The sequence below is a fragment of the Rhinoraja longicauda genome, chromosome 8 (genome assembly GCF_053455715.1).
Source record: "Rhinoraja longicauda isolate Sanriku21f chromosome 8, sRhiLon1.1, whole genome shotgun sequence".
Classification (NCBI taxonomy): Eukaryota; Metazoa; Chordata; class Chondrichthyes; order Rajiformes; family Arhynchobatidae; genus Rhinoraja; species Rhinoraja longicauda.
The window spans coordinates 71866793-71881086 of NC_135960.1; the positions used below are offsets into that span (position 1 = coordinate 71866793).

At 45.7% G+C, this 14294-nt stretch overlaps 1 protein-coding gene across 1 annotated transcript; it reads left to right on the forward strand.

Annotated features, from left to right (window-relative positions):
* Window positions 1-7778: 7778 nt before the first annotated feature.
* On the forward strand, window positions 7779-10272 carry LOC144596091 (gamma-crystallin M2-like). The gene is made up of 2 exons (XM_078404254.1): window positions 7779-7877; window positions 9997-10272. The coding sequence occupies exons 1-2, from the start codon at window positions 7779-7781 to the stop codon at window positions 10270-10272; spliced, it is 375 nt and encodes a 124-aa protein (XP_078260380.1).
* The last annotated feature ends 4022 nt before the right edge of the window (window positions 10273-14294 follow it).

Genomic DNA, 14294 nt, shown 5'->3' on the forward strand with positions numbered 1-14294 from the left:
ATTGTTGCCCGAAAATATGAATTTGTCATGTTGAAGTATTTCTGAAACACAAATAAAATGCTACTCACTTGATTTTATTTTGGTAATCGCCTCATTGATAACTCGATTTCCATGAAAAGTGGTGGGAATGATAATCCTAATAGGAAGTTGCATATCCTGCCAGATCGATGATGCATTTCCTAGCCCCCCTCCATCCCCTCCCCTCCATTTCAATGGTCGCATTGGTCACGGGTGTCCAATGAAATCTGAATTACACTTCTCAGAGGGGAGTACTATTAGTTTAGTATAGTTTATTATTGTCACGTGAACCGAGGTACATTGGCAAGTTTTTAGTTTTTGTGCTACCCAGTCACAATACCCAGTCACACACTACCCAGTCACACACTACCCACACACTACACAGTCACACTCACTACCCACACTCTACACAGTCACTACCCACACACTACCCAGTCACAACTACCCAGTCACACACTACCCACACACTACCCACACACTACACAGTCACACTCACTACCCACACTCTACACAGTCACTACCCACACACTACCCAGTCACAACTACCCAGTCACACACTACCCAGTCACACACTACCCACACACTACCCAGTCACACACTACCCACACACTACCCAGTCACACTACCCACACACTACCCACACACTACCCACACACTACCCACACACTACCCAGTCACACTACCCACACACTACCCAGTCACACTACACACACACTACCCACACACTACCCACACACTACCCACACACTACCCAGTCACACACTACCCACGCACTACCCAGTCACACACTGCCCAGTCACACTACCCACACACTACCCACACACTACCCACACACTACCCACACACTACCCAGTCACACTACACAGGAAGGATGAGAGCTTAAGAGGGGTGACATTGCCAGGCAGTGGGAGCACTCAGAACAAAACCACCCTGTACATGGACAATGTCGCCGTCTTCTACTCAGATCTACGGTCGGTCACAGATTGATCAGCATCTCCGACCAGTTTGAGGTGGATCAGTGAGACAGAGGACGGCAGTCACGGTGGCGCAGCGGTAGAGTTGCCGCCTTACAGCGATTGCAGCGCCGGAGACCCGGGTTCCATCCCGACTACGGGTGCTGTCTGTACGGAGATTGTGCGTTCTCCCCGTGACCTACGTGGGTTTTCTCCGAGATCTTCGGTTTCCTCCGACACTCCAAAGACGTACAGGTTTGTAGGTTAATTGGCTTGGTAAATGTAAACAATGTCCCTAGTGGGTACAAGAGTGTTAATGTGCGGGGATCGCTGTGGCCCGGTGGGCCGAAGGGCCCGTTTCCGCGCTGTATCTCTAAGCTAAACTAAAAGTAAATTGCGTGAAGAGTGAGGCCATGCTCTTTGGCAACTGACCTGACTGATCTTCCATGCCCTTCCTGTCATTGAAGTCAGATTACAGATAGTTCAAAGGTCTCCAATGGGTAGATTGGAGGTCAGGACCGCACTCGGGATGATGGGAGGATGGTTCAGTTGCCTGATGAAAGCTGGGAAGATATTGTCACTGAATCTGGAGATATACGTTTTCAAACTTCTGTACCTCTTGCCTGATAGGAGAAGATGGAGTGACCGTGGTGAGACCGGGGTCCTTGATTATGTTTGCGGCCTTGCTGAGGTAGCGTGAGACGTGGATAGAGTCAGTGGAGGGTCAGGCAGCATCTCTGGAGAGAAGGAATGGGTGACGTTTCAGGTCGAGACCCTTCTTCAGTTGCCAACTGGCACATTCCAGACTGCAGGAGTACGTGCTGAGAGACATCGAAACAGAAAATAGGTGCAGGAGTAGGCCATTTGGCTCTTCGATCCATTCAATATGATCATGGCTGATCATCCAAAATCAATACCTCGTTCCTGCTTTCTCCCCATATCCCTAAACCCCAAGAGCTAAATCTAACTAACTCTTGAAAACATCCAGTGAATTGGCCTCTCTGGGTGAAAAAGTTTTTCCTCATCTCAGTCCTAAATGGCCTACCCCTTATTCTTAAACTGTGACGCATAGTTCTGGACTCTGGTTCTGGACGACTGGTTCTGGACTCCCCCCAACATCGGGAACATTTTCCTGCATCTACCCTGTCCAATCCTCTAAGAATTTTAAATGTTTCTATAAGATCCCCTCTCATCCTTGTAAATTCCACACTGAAGTTCGGTGCAGCCGACTTGAAGTGGGAGAGGACATTGTTGCTGGACTTTGAGGGGCTCACTGCTGGGGACACCCACCAACAAGGGAAATTGTATCGCTCCAGAGCTCCACATGCTACATGTTTAAAAAAGGGAATTGCTAACACTGCTGTGTGTAACACGAGCAATATTAAATATAATGACACCAGAAATGTATTAACATTTTTGCACGGTTTTGGTTTTCCACATTTCTTTTGCAAAATAAACTATTTTTGAAATAAACAATTGTCCATTTCTTATTTCCACCCCAAATATGCATAGTTGAACCATTTAGGGACATCTATTATCATACTAACTTAGCCACTGCCACGCCTGGAAGAAAACATAGAAAACATAGAAAATAGGTGCAGGAGGAGGCCATTTGGCCCTTCGAGCCAGCACCGCCATTCATTGTGATCATGGCTGATCATCCACAATCAGTAACCAGTGCCTGCCTTCTCCCCATGTCCCTTGATTCCACTAGCCCCTAGAGCTCTCTCTAATACGTGTCACAGGTCTCCAAGTAATAAGCTTGTTGTTCACTTGACAATGCACTAGATAATCCAACCAGCCCATCAGGAGAGCATGGAAAACAATGGATTATCTACAATCGTAGGCCTGGTGTCTATGTTCCATAGAGTCATAGTGTATAGGAGAATGGGAAATTGCCCATGTTGCCCAAGTTGTCTTTCTGGGCTAGTCCGGGCCTATTGGCTACTGTCTAATCCCATTTGCCTGTATTTGGCCATTATGCCTCTGAACCCTTCCTTTCCAGAAATGTGTCCAAATATTTGTTGAAAGTCATAATTTTGTCCACTACTGTAACCTCCTGTGGCACGTCATTCCAGATGTGGGCAACATCTGGGCAACCCCCAGAGTCGAAAAGCTCCCCGATATCTCTCTTAAATCTCTCCCCCCTCTCACACAAAGCCCATTCACTCTAGTTTTAGAATCCTCGACTGTGAAAAAGGCAGATTCCAATTCATCCATGCTCCTCATATTTTTGTCTATATTTGAGTAAGGTCTTGCCTCAACCTCTTTCACTCTTATAAAGTACTAGTCTATCCAACTTCTTCCTGTAACTGAAGCCCAGTAACATCCCGGTGAAAATTTTCTGCACCCTTTCCAACTTAATGACAACCGTCTTACAGTTGGGTGTCCAAAACCGCACACAATTTCACTCCAATTAAAGGATTAAAGAACGTTCTTTTAGGAAAGAGATGGGGAGAAATTTCTGTAGTCAGAGGGTGGTGAATCTGTGGAATTCATTGCCACAGAAGGCTGTGGAGGTCAAGTCAGTGGACATTTTTAAGGCAGAGATAGATAGATTCTTGATTAGTACAAGTGTCAGCAGTTATGGGGAGAAGGCGGGAGAAAGGGGTTAGGAGGAAGAGATAGATCAGCCATGATTGAATGGCGGAGTAGACTTGATGGGCCGAATGGCCTTATTCTACTCCTATTCCTTATGACCTTATGACTTATGGCAACACAAAGATCGGGTAAGACAATCAAGACTTTATTAAAGAGTGTCAATTACAGTGATCACTGAGAGTATTCCCATAACAAACATCCATCTGCTCCTTATATCCACAATTTTCCTTTGATGTGTTGTTTACTGTAGCAGTTACTTAAACATGTTGCCTTCTTCCGAATGGACTTATAACAATTATAATTCATACACCTCCAAAAGACAGGTCAATAAATGCACCGCAATTCCACATAAATTAGAGAACTCGCAGATTGTCCAAAATTTGTCATTGTGATCTCTGGACTTTGTCTCTGGAACTGCCACACCACAATCCTGAGAACTAGGGTTGCCAACTGTCCCTTATTAGATGGGACATACCGTATTTTGGGATAAATTGGTTTGTCCCGTATGGGACCCTTGTCCCATATTAGGCCCGGACAGCGCAGTAGGCCCGAACACTGTAGGCCCAGACACTGTAGGCCCGGACACTGTAGGCCCGGACACTGTAGGCCCGGACAATGTAGGCCCCGACACTGTAGGCCCGGACACTGTAGGCCCGGACACTGTAGGCCCAGACACTGTAGGCCCGGACACTGTAGGCCCGGACACTGTAGGCCCGGACACTGTAGGCCCGGACACTGTAGGCCCGAACACTGTAGGCCCAGACACTGTAGGCCCGGACACTGAAGGCCCGGACACTGTCTTTGAAATCCAGGACAAAGTCATATTTCATCTTCTGTAAAAAGGATCAGCAATAAAAATGTGTTAATAATAGAAACATAGACATAGAAACATAGAAAATAGGTGCAGGAGTAGGCCATTCGGCCCTTCGAGCCTGCACGGCCATTCAATTTGATCATGGCTGATCCAACTCAGTATCCCGTACCTGCCTTCTCTCCATACCCCCTGATCCCTTTAGCCACAAGGGCCACATCTAACTCCCTCTTAAATATAGCCAATGAACTGGCCTCAACTACCTTCTGTGGCAGAGAATTCCACAGATTCACCACTCTCTCTGTGAAGAAATACTTTCTCATCTCGGTCCTAAAAGACTTCCCCCTTATCCTTAGAAACATAGAAACATAGAAAATAGGTGCAGGAGTAGGCCATTCGGCCCTTCCAGCCTGCACCGCCATTCAATATGATCATGGCTGATCATCCAGCTCAGTAACCTGTACCTGCCTTCTCTCCATACCCCCTGATCCCTTTAGCAAAAAGGGCCAAATCTAACTCCCTCTTAAATATAGCCAATGAACTGGCCTCAACTACCTTCTGTGGCAGATAATTCCACAGACTCACCACTCTCTGAGTGAAGAAATGTTTTCTCATCTCGGTCCTAAAAGACTTCCCCCTTATCCTTAAGCTGTGACCCCTGGTTCTGGACTCCCCCAACATCGGGAACAGTCTTCCCACATCTAGTCTCTCAAACCCCTTAAGAATTTTATATGTTTCTATAAGATCCCCCCTCAGTCGTCTAAATTCCAGCGAGTACAAGCCTAGTCTATCCAGTCTTTCTTCATATGAAAGTCCCGCCATCCCAGGGATCAATCTAGTGAACCTTCTCTGTACTCCCTCTAAGGCAAGAACATCTTTCCTCAGATTAGGAGCACAAAACTGCACACAATACTCCAGGTGCGGTCTCACCAAGGCCCTGTACAACTGCAGTAGAACCTCCCTGCTCCTAAACTCAAATCCTCTTGCTATGAATGCCAACATACCATTCGCTTTCTTCACTGCCTGCTGCACCTGCATGCTTGCTTTCATTGACTGGTGCACCATGACACCCAGGTCACGTTGCATCTCCCCTTCTCCTAATCGTTCACCATTCAGGTAATACTCTGCTTTCCTGTTCTTGCCGCCAAAGTGGATAACCTCACATTTATCCACATTATATTGCATCTGCCATGCATTTGCCCACTCGCCTAATCTATCCAAGTCACTCTGCAGCCTCCTAGCATCCTCCTCGCAGCTAACACTGCCACCCAGCTTCGTGTCATCCGCAAACTTAGAGATGCGCATTCAATTCCCTCGTCCAAATCATTAATATACACTGTAAATAACTGGGGTCCCAGCACTGAGCCTTGCGGTACCCCACTAGTCACTGCCTGCCATTCCGAAAAGGACCCGTATATTCCTACTCTTTGCTTCCTGTCGACCAACCAATTTTCTATCCACCTCAACACTGAACCCTCAATACCGTGTGCTTTAAGTTTGTACACCAATCTCCTATGTGGGACCTTGTCGAAGGCCTTCTGAAAGTCCAGATATAACACATCGACTGGTTCTCCCTTATCCACTCTACTAGTTACATCCTCGAAAAATTCTATAAGATTCGTCAGACATGATTTGCCTTTTGTAAATCCATGCTGACTTTGTCCGATGATTTCACCACTTTCCAAATGTGATGCTATCCCATCTTTAATAACTGACTCTAGCATTTTCCCCACTACCGATGTTAGGCTAACTGGTCTATAATTCCCCGTTTTCTCTCTCCCTCCCTTTTTAAAAAGTGGGGTTACATTAGCTACCCTCCAGTCCTCAGAACTACTCCAGAATCTAAGGAGTTTTGAAAAATTATCACTAATGCATCCACTATTTCTGTGGCTACTTCCTTAAGCACTCTGGGATGCAGCCTATCTGGCCCTAGGGATTTATCTGCCTTTAATCCATTTAATTTACCTAACACCACTTCCCGACTAACCTGGATTTCCCTCAGTTCCTCCATCTCATTAGACCCCCGGTCCCCCGCTATTTCCGGCAGACGGTTTATGTCTTCCTTAGTGAAGACAGAACCAAAGTATATGTTCAATTGGTCTGCCATCTCCTTGTTCCCTATGATCAATTCACTTGTTTCCGACTGCAAGGGACCTACATTTGTCTTAACTAATCTTTTTCTCTTGACATATCTATAAAAGCTTTTGCAGTCAGTTTTTATGTTCCTTGCCAGTTTTCCCTCATAATCTATTTTCCCTTTCCTAATTAAGCCCTTTCTCCTCCTCTGCTGGTCTCTGAATTTCTCCCAGTCCTCTGGTATGCTACTTTTTCTGGCTAATCTGTATGCTGCATCTTTTGTTTTAATACTATCCTTGATTTCCCTTGTTAGCCACGGATGCACTACCTTTCCTGGTTTGTTCTTTTGCCAAAATGGGATGAACACTTGTTGTAGTTCATCCATGCGACCTTTAAATGCCTTCCATTGCATGTCCACCGTCAACCCTTTCAGCATCAATTGCCAGTCTATCTTGGACAATTCACGCCACATACCCTTGACAATTCACGCCTCATACCCTCTGCAGCCATCCTTAAACTATCCTTAAACCATACTTAAACTGTGACCCCTTGTTCTGGACTTCCCCAACATCGGGAACAATCTTCCTGCATCTAGCCTGTCCAACCCCTTAAGAAATTTGTAAGTTTCTATAAGATCCACCCTCAATCTTCTAAATTCCAGCGAGTACAAGCCGAGTCTATCCAATCTTTCTTCATATGAAAGTCCTGCCATCCCAGGAATCAATCTGGTGAACCTTCTCTGTACTCCCTTTATGGCAAGAATGTCTTTCCTCAGATTAGGAGACCAAAACTGTAAGCTATGCTCCAGGTGTGGTCTCACCAATTTGGCCCAGAACATTTAAACAGAGTCAAAGCAGAATGAAAAAGGATCTGAGGTCATCTAAAAACCTGAAATCAGGGGCCTTTGTCTGCCGTGCTAGAAGGTTTTATGTTAACTTTGTCTTTTTGCTGATATATACTACTGAAACCATTAGAATAACAAAGGTATTTCCAACAGTGGCATTTTGGTTCAGCATATAAATACCCTGCTGCATGAGGCAGTGTTGTATACAGGTGGATCTCCAGACTGAAGCTCAAAATGGGAAAGGCAAGGCAGCTCCCCATGTGTTCAGGATTTGCCAATAATGTTTCAACCAGATGAAAAATAATAACTCACCTGTTTAATTTCCCCACAGATCATCTTCTACGAGGACAGGAACTTCCAGGGCCGGCACTATGAGTGCAGCACTGACTGTGCTGATCTGTCTCCTTACTTCAGCCGCTGTAACTCCATCCGTGTGGACAGTGACTGGTGGGTGGCGTACGAGAGACCCAACTACATGGGGTACCAGTATGTCCTGAACAGGGGGGAGTATCCTGACTACCAGCGCTGGATGGGATTCAACGACAACATCAGGTCCTGCCGCACCTACCCTCAGGTGAGTGGAAGACACATAAACTTTAATGTACTGTAACTCCGTTGTGTTGGGACCTGTTAACAATGTTCTTTCTTGGAGATTAATCTCCATCACTAAACTATTTTTTATATCAAAGTTAAGGTTTTTATTGTTCTTCCTTTTTTCTGTCGTTCGTGACTTTAATCTTCCTGCTTTATGCTATTTCAAATTTTGGTGTAAGTTTGAAATGAAGCATGAAACAGCAGGCTTCACTAAAACACTTCTCGCTTCTTAGCTGGGGTTCTCTTCTGAAGAAGGGTCTCGACCCGAAACGTCACCCATTCCTTCTCTCCAGAGATGCTGCCTGACCTCCTGAGTTACTCCAGCTTTTTGGGTCTATCTTCGGTTTAAACCAGTTCCCTCCTACACACTTCTCTTTAAACGTTGCACAAGTGTTTATTGCATTCATGTGGAGTTTTCACATTTGGGGCAGATTTAACTGGCATTTCCCTTGGCATGGACAGTACTGGGTGGGTTTGTACTCTTGTCATGGACATGCAGAGCTGCAAATATTGTCCTACAAATACTATTTTGGAAGGGCTTTTAGAATTAGCAAGTGTTGAAATTATTTGAAATTATTATGTCATCTAACCCTTGTGCCATTCTGCTTGGAACTAAATCAAAGCTTCTATTCACTAAATATATTGAATCTAAATAGCAGATTCCCCCCGATTCCCAAGATAATATTGGAATACAGGTCCTTCCCAGGTAATGGATGCCTGATTTATGTGCAGCCCCTCTACATTGATGTGTATAGGTGTGTTGAGGAGTGTTACAATGCACAACACAACATAGAAACATAGAAAATAGGTGCCGGAGTAGGCCATTCGGCCCTTCGAGCCAACACTGCCATTCAATGTGACCATGACTGATAATAGACAATAGACAATAGACAATAGGTGCAGGAGGAGGCCATTCGGCCCTTCGAGCCAGCACCGCCATTCAATGTGATCATGGCTGATCATTCTCAATCAGTTCCCCGTTCCTGCCTTCTCCCCATACCCCCTGACTCCGCTATCCTTAAGAGCTCTATCTAGCTCTCTCTTGAATGCATTCAGAGAATTGGCCTCCACTGCCTTCTGAGGCAAAGAATTCCAGATTCACAACTCTCTGACTGAAAAAGTTTTTCCTCATCTCAGTTCTAAATGGCCTACCCTTTATTCTTAAACTGTGGCCCCTTGTTCTGGCCTCCCCCAACATTGGGAACATGTTTCCTGCCTCTAGCGTGCCCAACCCCTTAATAATCTTATACGTTTCGATAAGATCTCCTCTCAAATTCCTTCTAAATTCCAGTGTATACAAGCCTAGTCGCTCCAGTCTTTCCCGTTCCTGCTTTCTCCCCCTATCCCTTGGCCCTAAGATCTATATCTATCACTCTCTCGAAAACATCAGGATACAACTCAGTGTTGTTGAGAGAACTGGGATGGATCTGCAGACAGTGGCTGGGCAACAAAGCTTCTTCCACTTGCTGGAAATTTGGTTGACACCAATATCCTGAAGGTTGAATTAAACACCCTAGTTGCCCTTGGTTGGCCTATGTTTCCTTTAAATATATTACCTGCTCCATCACCGATGTGAACTGGTTGCATTGAGATTGCTCCCGGTCGAAACATGAGAGGATCTGTAATGATTGATCCTTTAAAGCTCGAAGAAGTCATCTCTTTCTATATTCGGTTTGGGATGGCTTTCGCCATTCCCAGGTTCGGCAATGAAAGCTTCCACTTCCTTCTGAAAGCTCGCCAAAGCATTTCAAATATCTGGACAATACAACCTGAGAACCATTAATAGTGTTCTAGTTGTAATCTTACTGATAATCTATGCACCTTCGAGAAAACAATAACGGTTTACAACATTTCCAAATTCCTTTCAATTTTATCTTAGAGGTTTTGCGTTTAATGAATGAATAATAATCCACTGTCAAATGCAACTTAGCTTCTATCTCCATTGATGTATCATTATTCTGGATTGTCCACTTATTGAATGCTCCTGGGCTTAGATCTCACCTGCAACTGTAATAACCTAACGGGAGATAGATACAATCACGAGCATAAATAAAAATCCTTTTTGCCGAATGCTTTGATTTGTTGCCTTTCCATTCCAGTACCGAGGGAGCAACTACAAGATGAAGATTTACGAGAGGCCTGACTTTGGAGGGCAGATGATGGAATTCATGGACGACTGTCCCTCCGTCTACGATCGTTTCCGTAACCGTGACATCCACTCCTGTCACGTGATGGATGGTTACTGGACCTTGTATGAACAGCCCAACTACAGAGGCCGACAGTACTTCATGAGACCCGGAGAGTACAGGAAATACAATGACTGGGGCGGCTACAACTCCACCATCGGGTCCTTCAGGCGCATGAGGGACTTCTAGATTGTTGCCCGAAAATATGAATTTGTCATGTTGAAGTATTTCTGAAACACAAATAAAATGCTACTCACTTGATTTTATTTTGGTAATCGCCTCATTGATAACTCGATTTCCATGAAAAGTGGTGGGAATGATAATCCTAATAGGAAGTTGCATATCCTGCCAGATCGATGATGCATTTCCTAGCCCCCCTCCATCCCCTCCCCTCCATTTCAATGGTCGCATTGGTCACGGGTGTCCAATGAAATCTGAATTACACTTCTCAGAGGGGAGTACTATTAGTTTAGTATAGTTTATTATTGTCACGTGAACCGAGGTACATTGGCAAGATTTTAGTTTGTGTGCTACCCAGTCACAATACCCAGTCACACACTACCCAGTCACACACTACCCACACACTACACAGTCACACTCACTACCCACACTCTACACAGTCACTACCCACACACTACCCAGTCACAACTACCCAGTCACACACTACCCACACACTACCCACACACTACACAGTCACACTCACTACCCACACTCTACACAGTCACTACCCACACACTACCCAGTCACAACTACCCAGTCACACACTACCCAGTCACACACTACCCACACACTACCCAGTCACACACTACCCACACACTACCCAGTCACACTACCCACACACTACCCACACACTACCCACACACTACCCACACACTACCCAGTCACACTACCCACACACTACCCAGTCACACTACACACACACTACCCACACACTACCCACACACTACCCACACACTACCCAGTCACACACTACCCACGCACTACCCAGTCACACACTGCCCAGTCACACTACCCACACACTACCCACACACTACCCACACACTACCCACACACTACCCACACACTACCCACACACTACCCACACACTACCCACACACTACCCACACACTACCCACACACTACCCACACACTACCCACACACTACCCAGTCACACACTACCCAGTCACACACTACCCACACACTACCCATGCACTACCCAGTCACACACTGCCCAGTCACACTACCCACACACTACCCACACACTACCCACACACTACCCACACACTACCCAGTCACACTACACAGGAAGGATGAGAGCTTAAGAGGGGTGACATTGCCAGGCAGTGGGAGCACTCAGAACAAAACCACCCTGTACATGGACAATGTCGCCGTCTTCTACTCAGATCTACGGTCGGTCACAGATTGATCAGCATCTCCGACCAGTTTGAGGTGGATCAGTGAGACAGAGGACGGCAGTCACGGTGGCGCAGCGGTAGAGTTGCCGCCTTACAGCGATTGCAGCGCCGGAGACCCGGGTTCCATCCCGACTACGGGTGCTGTCTGTACGGAGATTGTGCGTTCTCCCCGTGACCTACGTGGGTTTTCTCCGAGATCTTCGGTTTCCTCCGACACTCCAAAGACGTACAGGTTTGTAGGTTAATTGGCTTGGTAAATGTAAACAATGTCCCTAGTGGGTACAAGAGTGTTAATGTGCGGGGATCGCTGTGGCCCGGTGGGCCGAAGGGCCCGTTTCCGTGCTGTATCTCTAAGCTAAACTAAAAGTAAATTGCGTGAAGAGTGAGGCCATGCTCTTTGGCAACTGACCTGACTGATCTTCCATGCCCTTCCTGTCATTGAAGTCAGATTACAGATAGTTCAAAGGTCTCCAATGGGTAGATTGGAGGTCAGGACCGCACTCGGGATGATGGGAGGATGGTTCAGTTGCCTGATGAAAGCTGGGAAGATATTGTCACTGAATCTGGAGATATACGTTTTCAAACTTCTGTACCTCTTGCCTGATGGGAGAAGATGGAGTGACCGTGGTGAGACCGGGGTCCTTGATTATGTTTGCGGCCTTGCTGAGGTAGCGTGAGACGTGGATAGAGTCAGTGGAGGGTCAGGCAGCATCTCTGGAGAGAAGGAATGGGTGACGTTTCAGGTCGAGACCCTTCTTCAGTTGCCAACTGGCACATTCCAGACTGCAGGAGTACGTGCTGAGAGACATCGAAACAGAAAATAGGTGCAGGAGTAGGCCATTTGGCTCTTCGATCCATTCAATATGATCATGGCTGATCATCCAAAATCAATACCTCGTTCCTGCTTTCTCCCCATATCCCTAAACCCCAAGAGCTAAATCTAACTAACTCTTGAAAACATCCAGTGAATTGGCCTCTCTGGGTGAAAAAGTTTTTCCTCATCTCAGTCCTAAATGGCCTACCCCTTATTCTTAAACTGTGACGCATAGTTCTGGACTCTGGTTCTGGACGACTGGTTCTGGACTCCCCCCAACATCGGGAACATTTTCCTGCATCTACCCTGTCCAATCCTCTAAGAATTTTAAATGTTTCTATAAGATCCCCTCTCATCCTTGTAAATTCCACACTGAAGTTCGGTGCAGCCGACTTGAAGTGGGAGAGGACATTGTTGCTGGACTTTGAGGGGCTCACTGCTGGGGACACCCACCAACAAGGGAAATTGTATCGCTCCAGAGCTCCACATGCTACATGTTTAAAAAAGGGAATTGCTAACACTGCTGTGTGTAACACGAGCAATATTAAATATAATGACACCAGAAATGTATTAACATTTTTGCACGGTTTTGGTTTTCCACATTTCTTTTGCAAAATAAACTATTTTTGAAATAAACAATTGTCCATTTCTTATTTCCACCCCAAATATGCATAGTTGAACCATTTAGGGACATCTATTATCATACTAACTTAGCCACTGCCACGCCTGGAAGAAAACATAGAAAACATAGAAAATAGGTGCAGGAGGAGGCCATTTGGCCCTTCGAGCCAGCACCGCCATTCATTGTGATCATGGCTGATCATCCACAATCAGTAACCAGTGCCTGCCTTCTCCCCATGTCCCTTGATTCCACTAGCCCCTAGAGCTCTCTCTAATACGTGTCACAGGTCTCCAAGTAATAAGCTTGTTGTTCACTTGACAATGCACTAGATAATCCAACCAGCCCATCAGGAGAGCATGGAAAACAATGGATTATCTACAATCGTAGGCCTGGTGTCTATGTTCCATAGAGTCATAGTGTATAGGAGAATGGGAAATTGCCCATGTTGCCCAAGTTGTCTTTCTGGGCTAGTCCGGGCCTATTGGCTACTGTCTAATCCCATTTGCCTGTATTTGGCCATTATGCCTCTGAACCCTTCCTTTCCAGAAATGTGTCCAAATATTTGTTGAAAGTCATAATTTTGTCCACTACTGTAACCTCCTGTGGCACGTCATTCCAGATGTGGGCAACATCTGGGCAACCCCCAGAGTCGAAAAGCTCCCCGATATCTCTCTTAAATCTCTCCCCCCTCTCACACAAAGCCCATTCACTCTAGTTTTAGAATCCTCGACTGTGAAAAAGGCAGATTCCAATTCATCCATGCTCCTCATATTTTTGTCTATATTTGAGTAAGGTCTTGCCTCAACCTCTTTCACTCTTATAAAGTACTAGTCTATCCAACTTCTTCCTGTAACTGAAGCCCAGTAACATCCCGGTGAAAATTTTCTGCACCCTTTCCAACTTAATGACAACCGTCTTACAGTTGGGTGTCCAAAACCGCACACAATTTCACTCCAATTAAAGGATTAAAGAACGTTCTTTTAGGAAAGAGATGGGGAGAAATTTCTGTAGTCAGAGGGTGGTGAATCTGTGGAATTCATTGCCACAGAAGGCTGTGGAGGTCAAGTCAGTGGACATTTTTAAGGCAGAGATAGATAGATTCTTGATTAGTACAAGTGTCAGCAGTTATGGGGAGAAGGCGGGAGAAAGGGGTTAGGAGGAAGAGATAGATCAGCCATGATTGAATGGCGGAGTAGACTTGATGGGCCGAATGGCCTTATTCTACTCCTATTCCTTATGACCTTATGACTTATGGCAACACAAAGATCGGGTAAGACAATCAAGACTTTATTAAAGAGTGTCAATTACAGTGATCACTGAGAGTATTCCCATAACAAACATCCATCTGCTCCTTATATCCACAATTTTCCTTTGATGTGT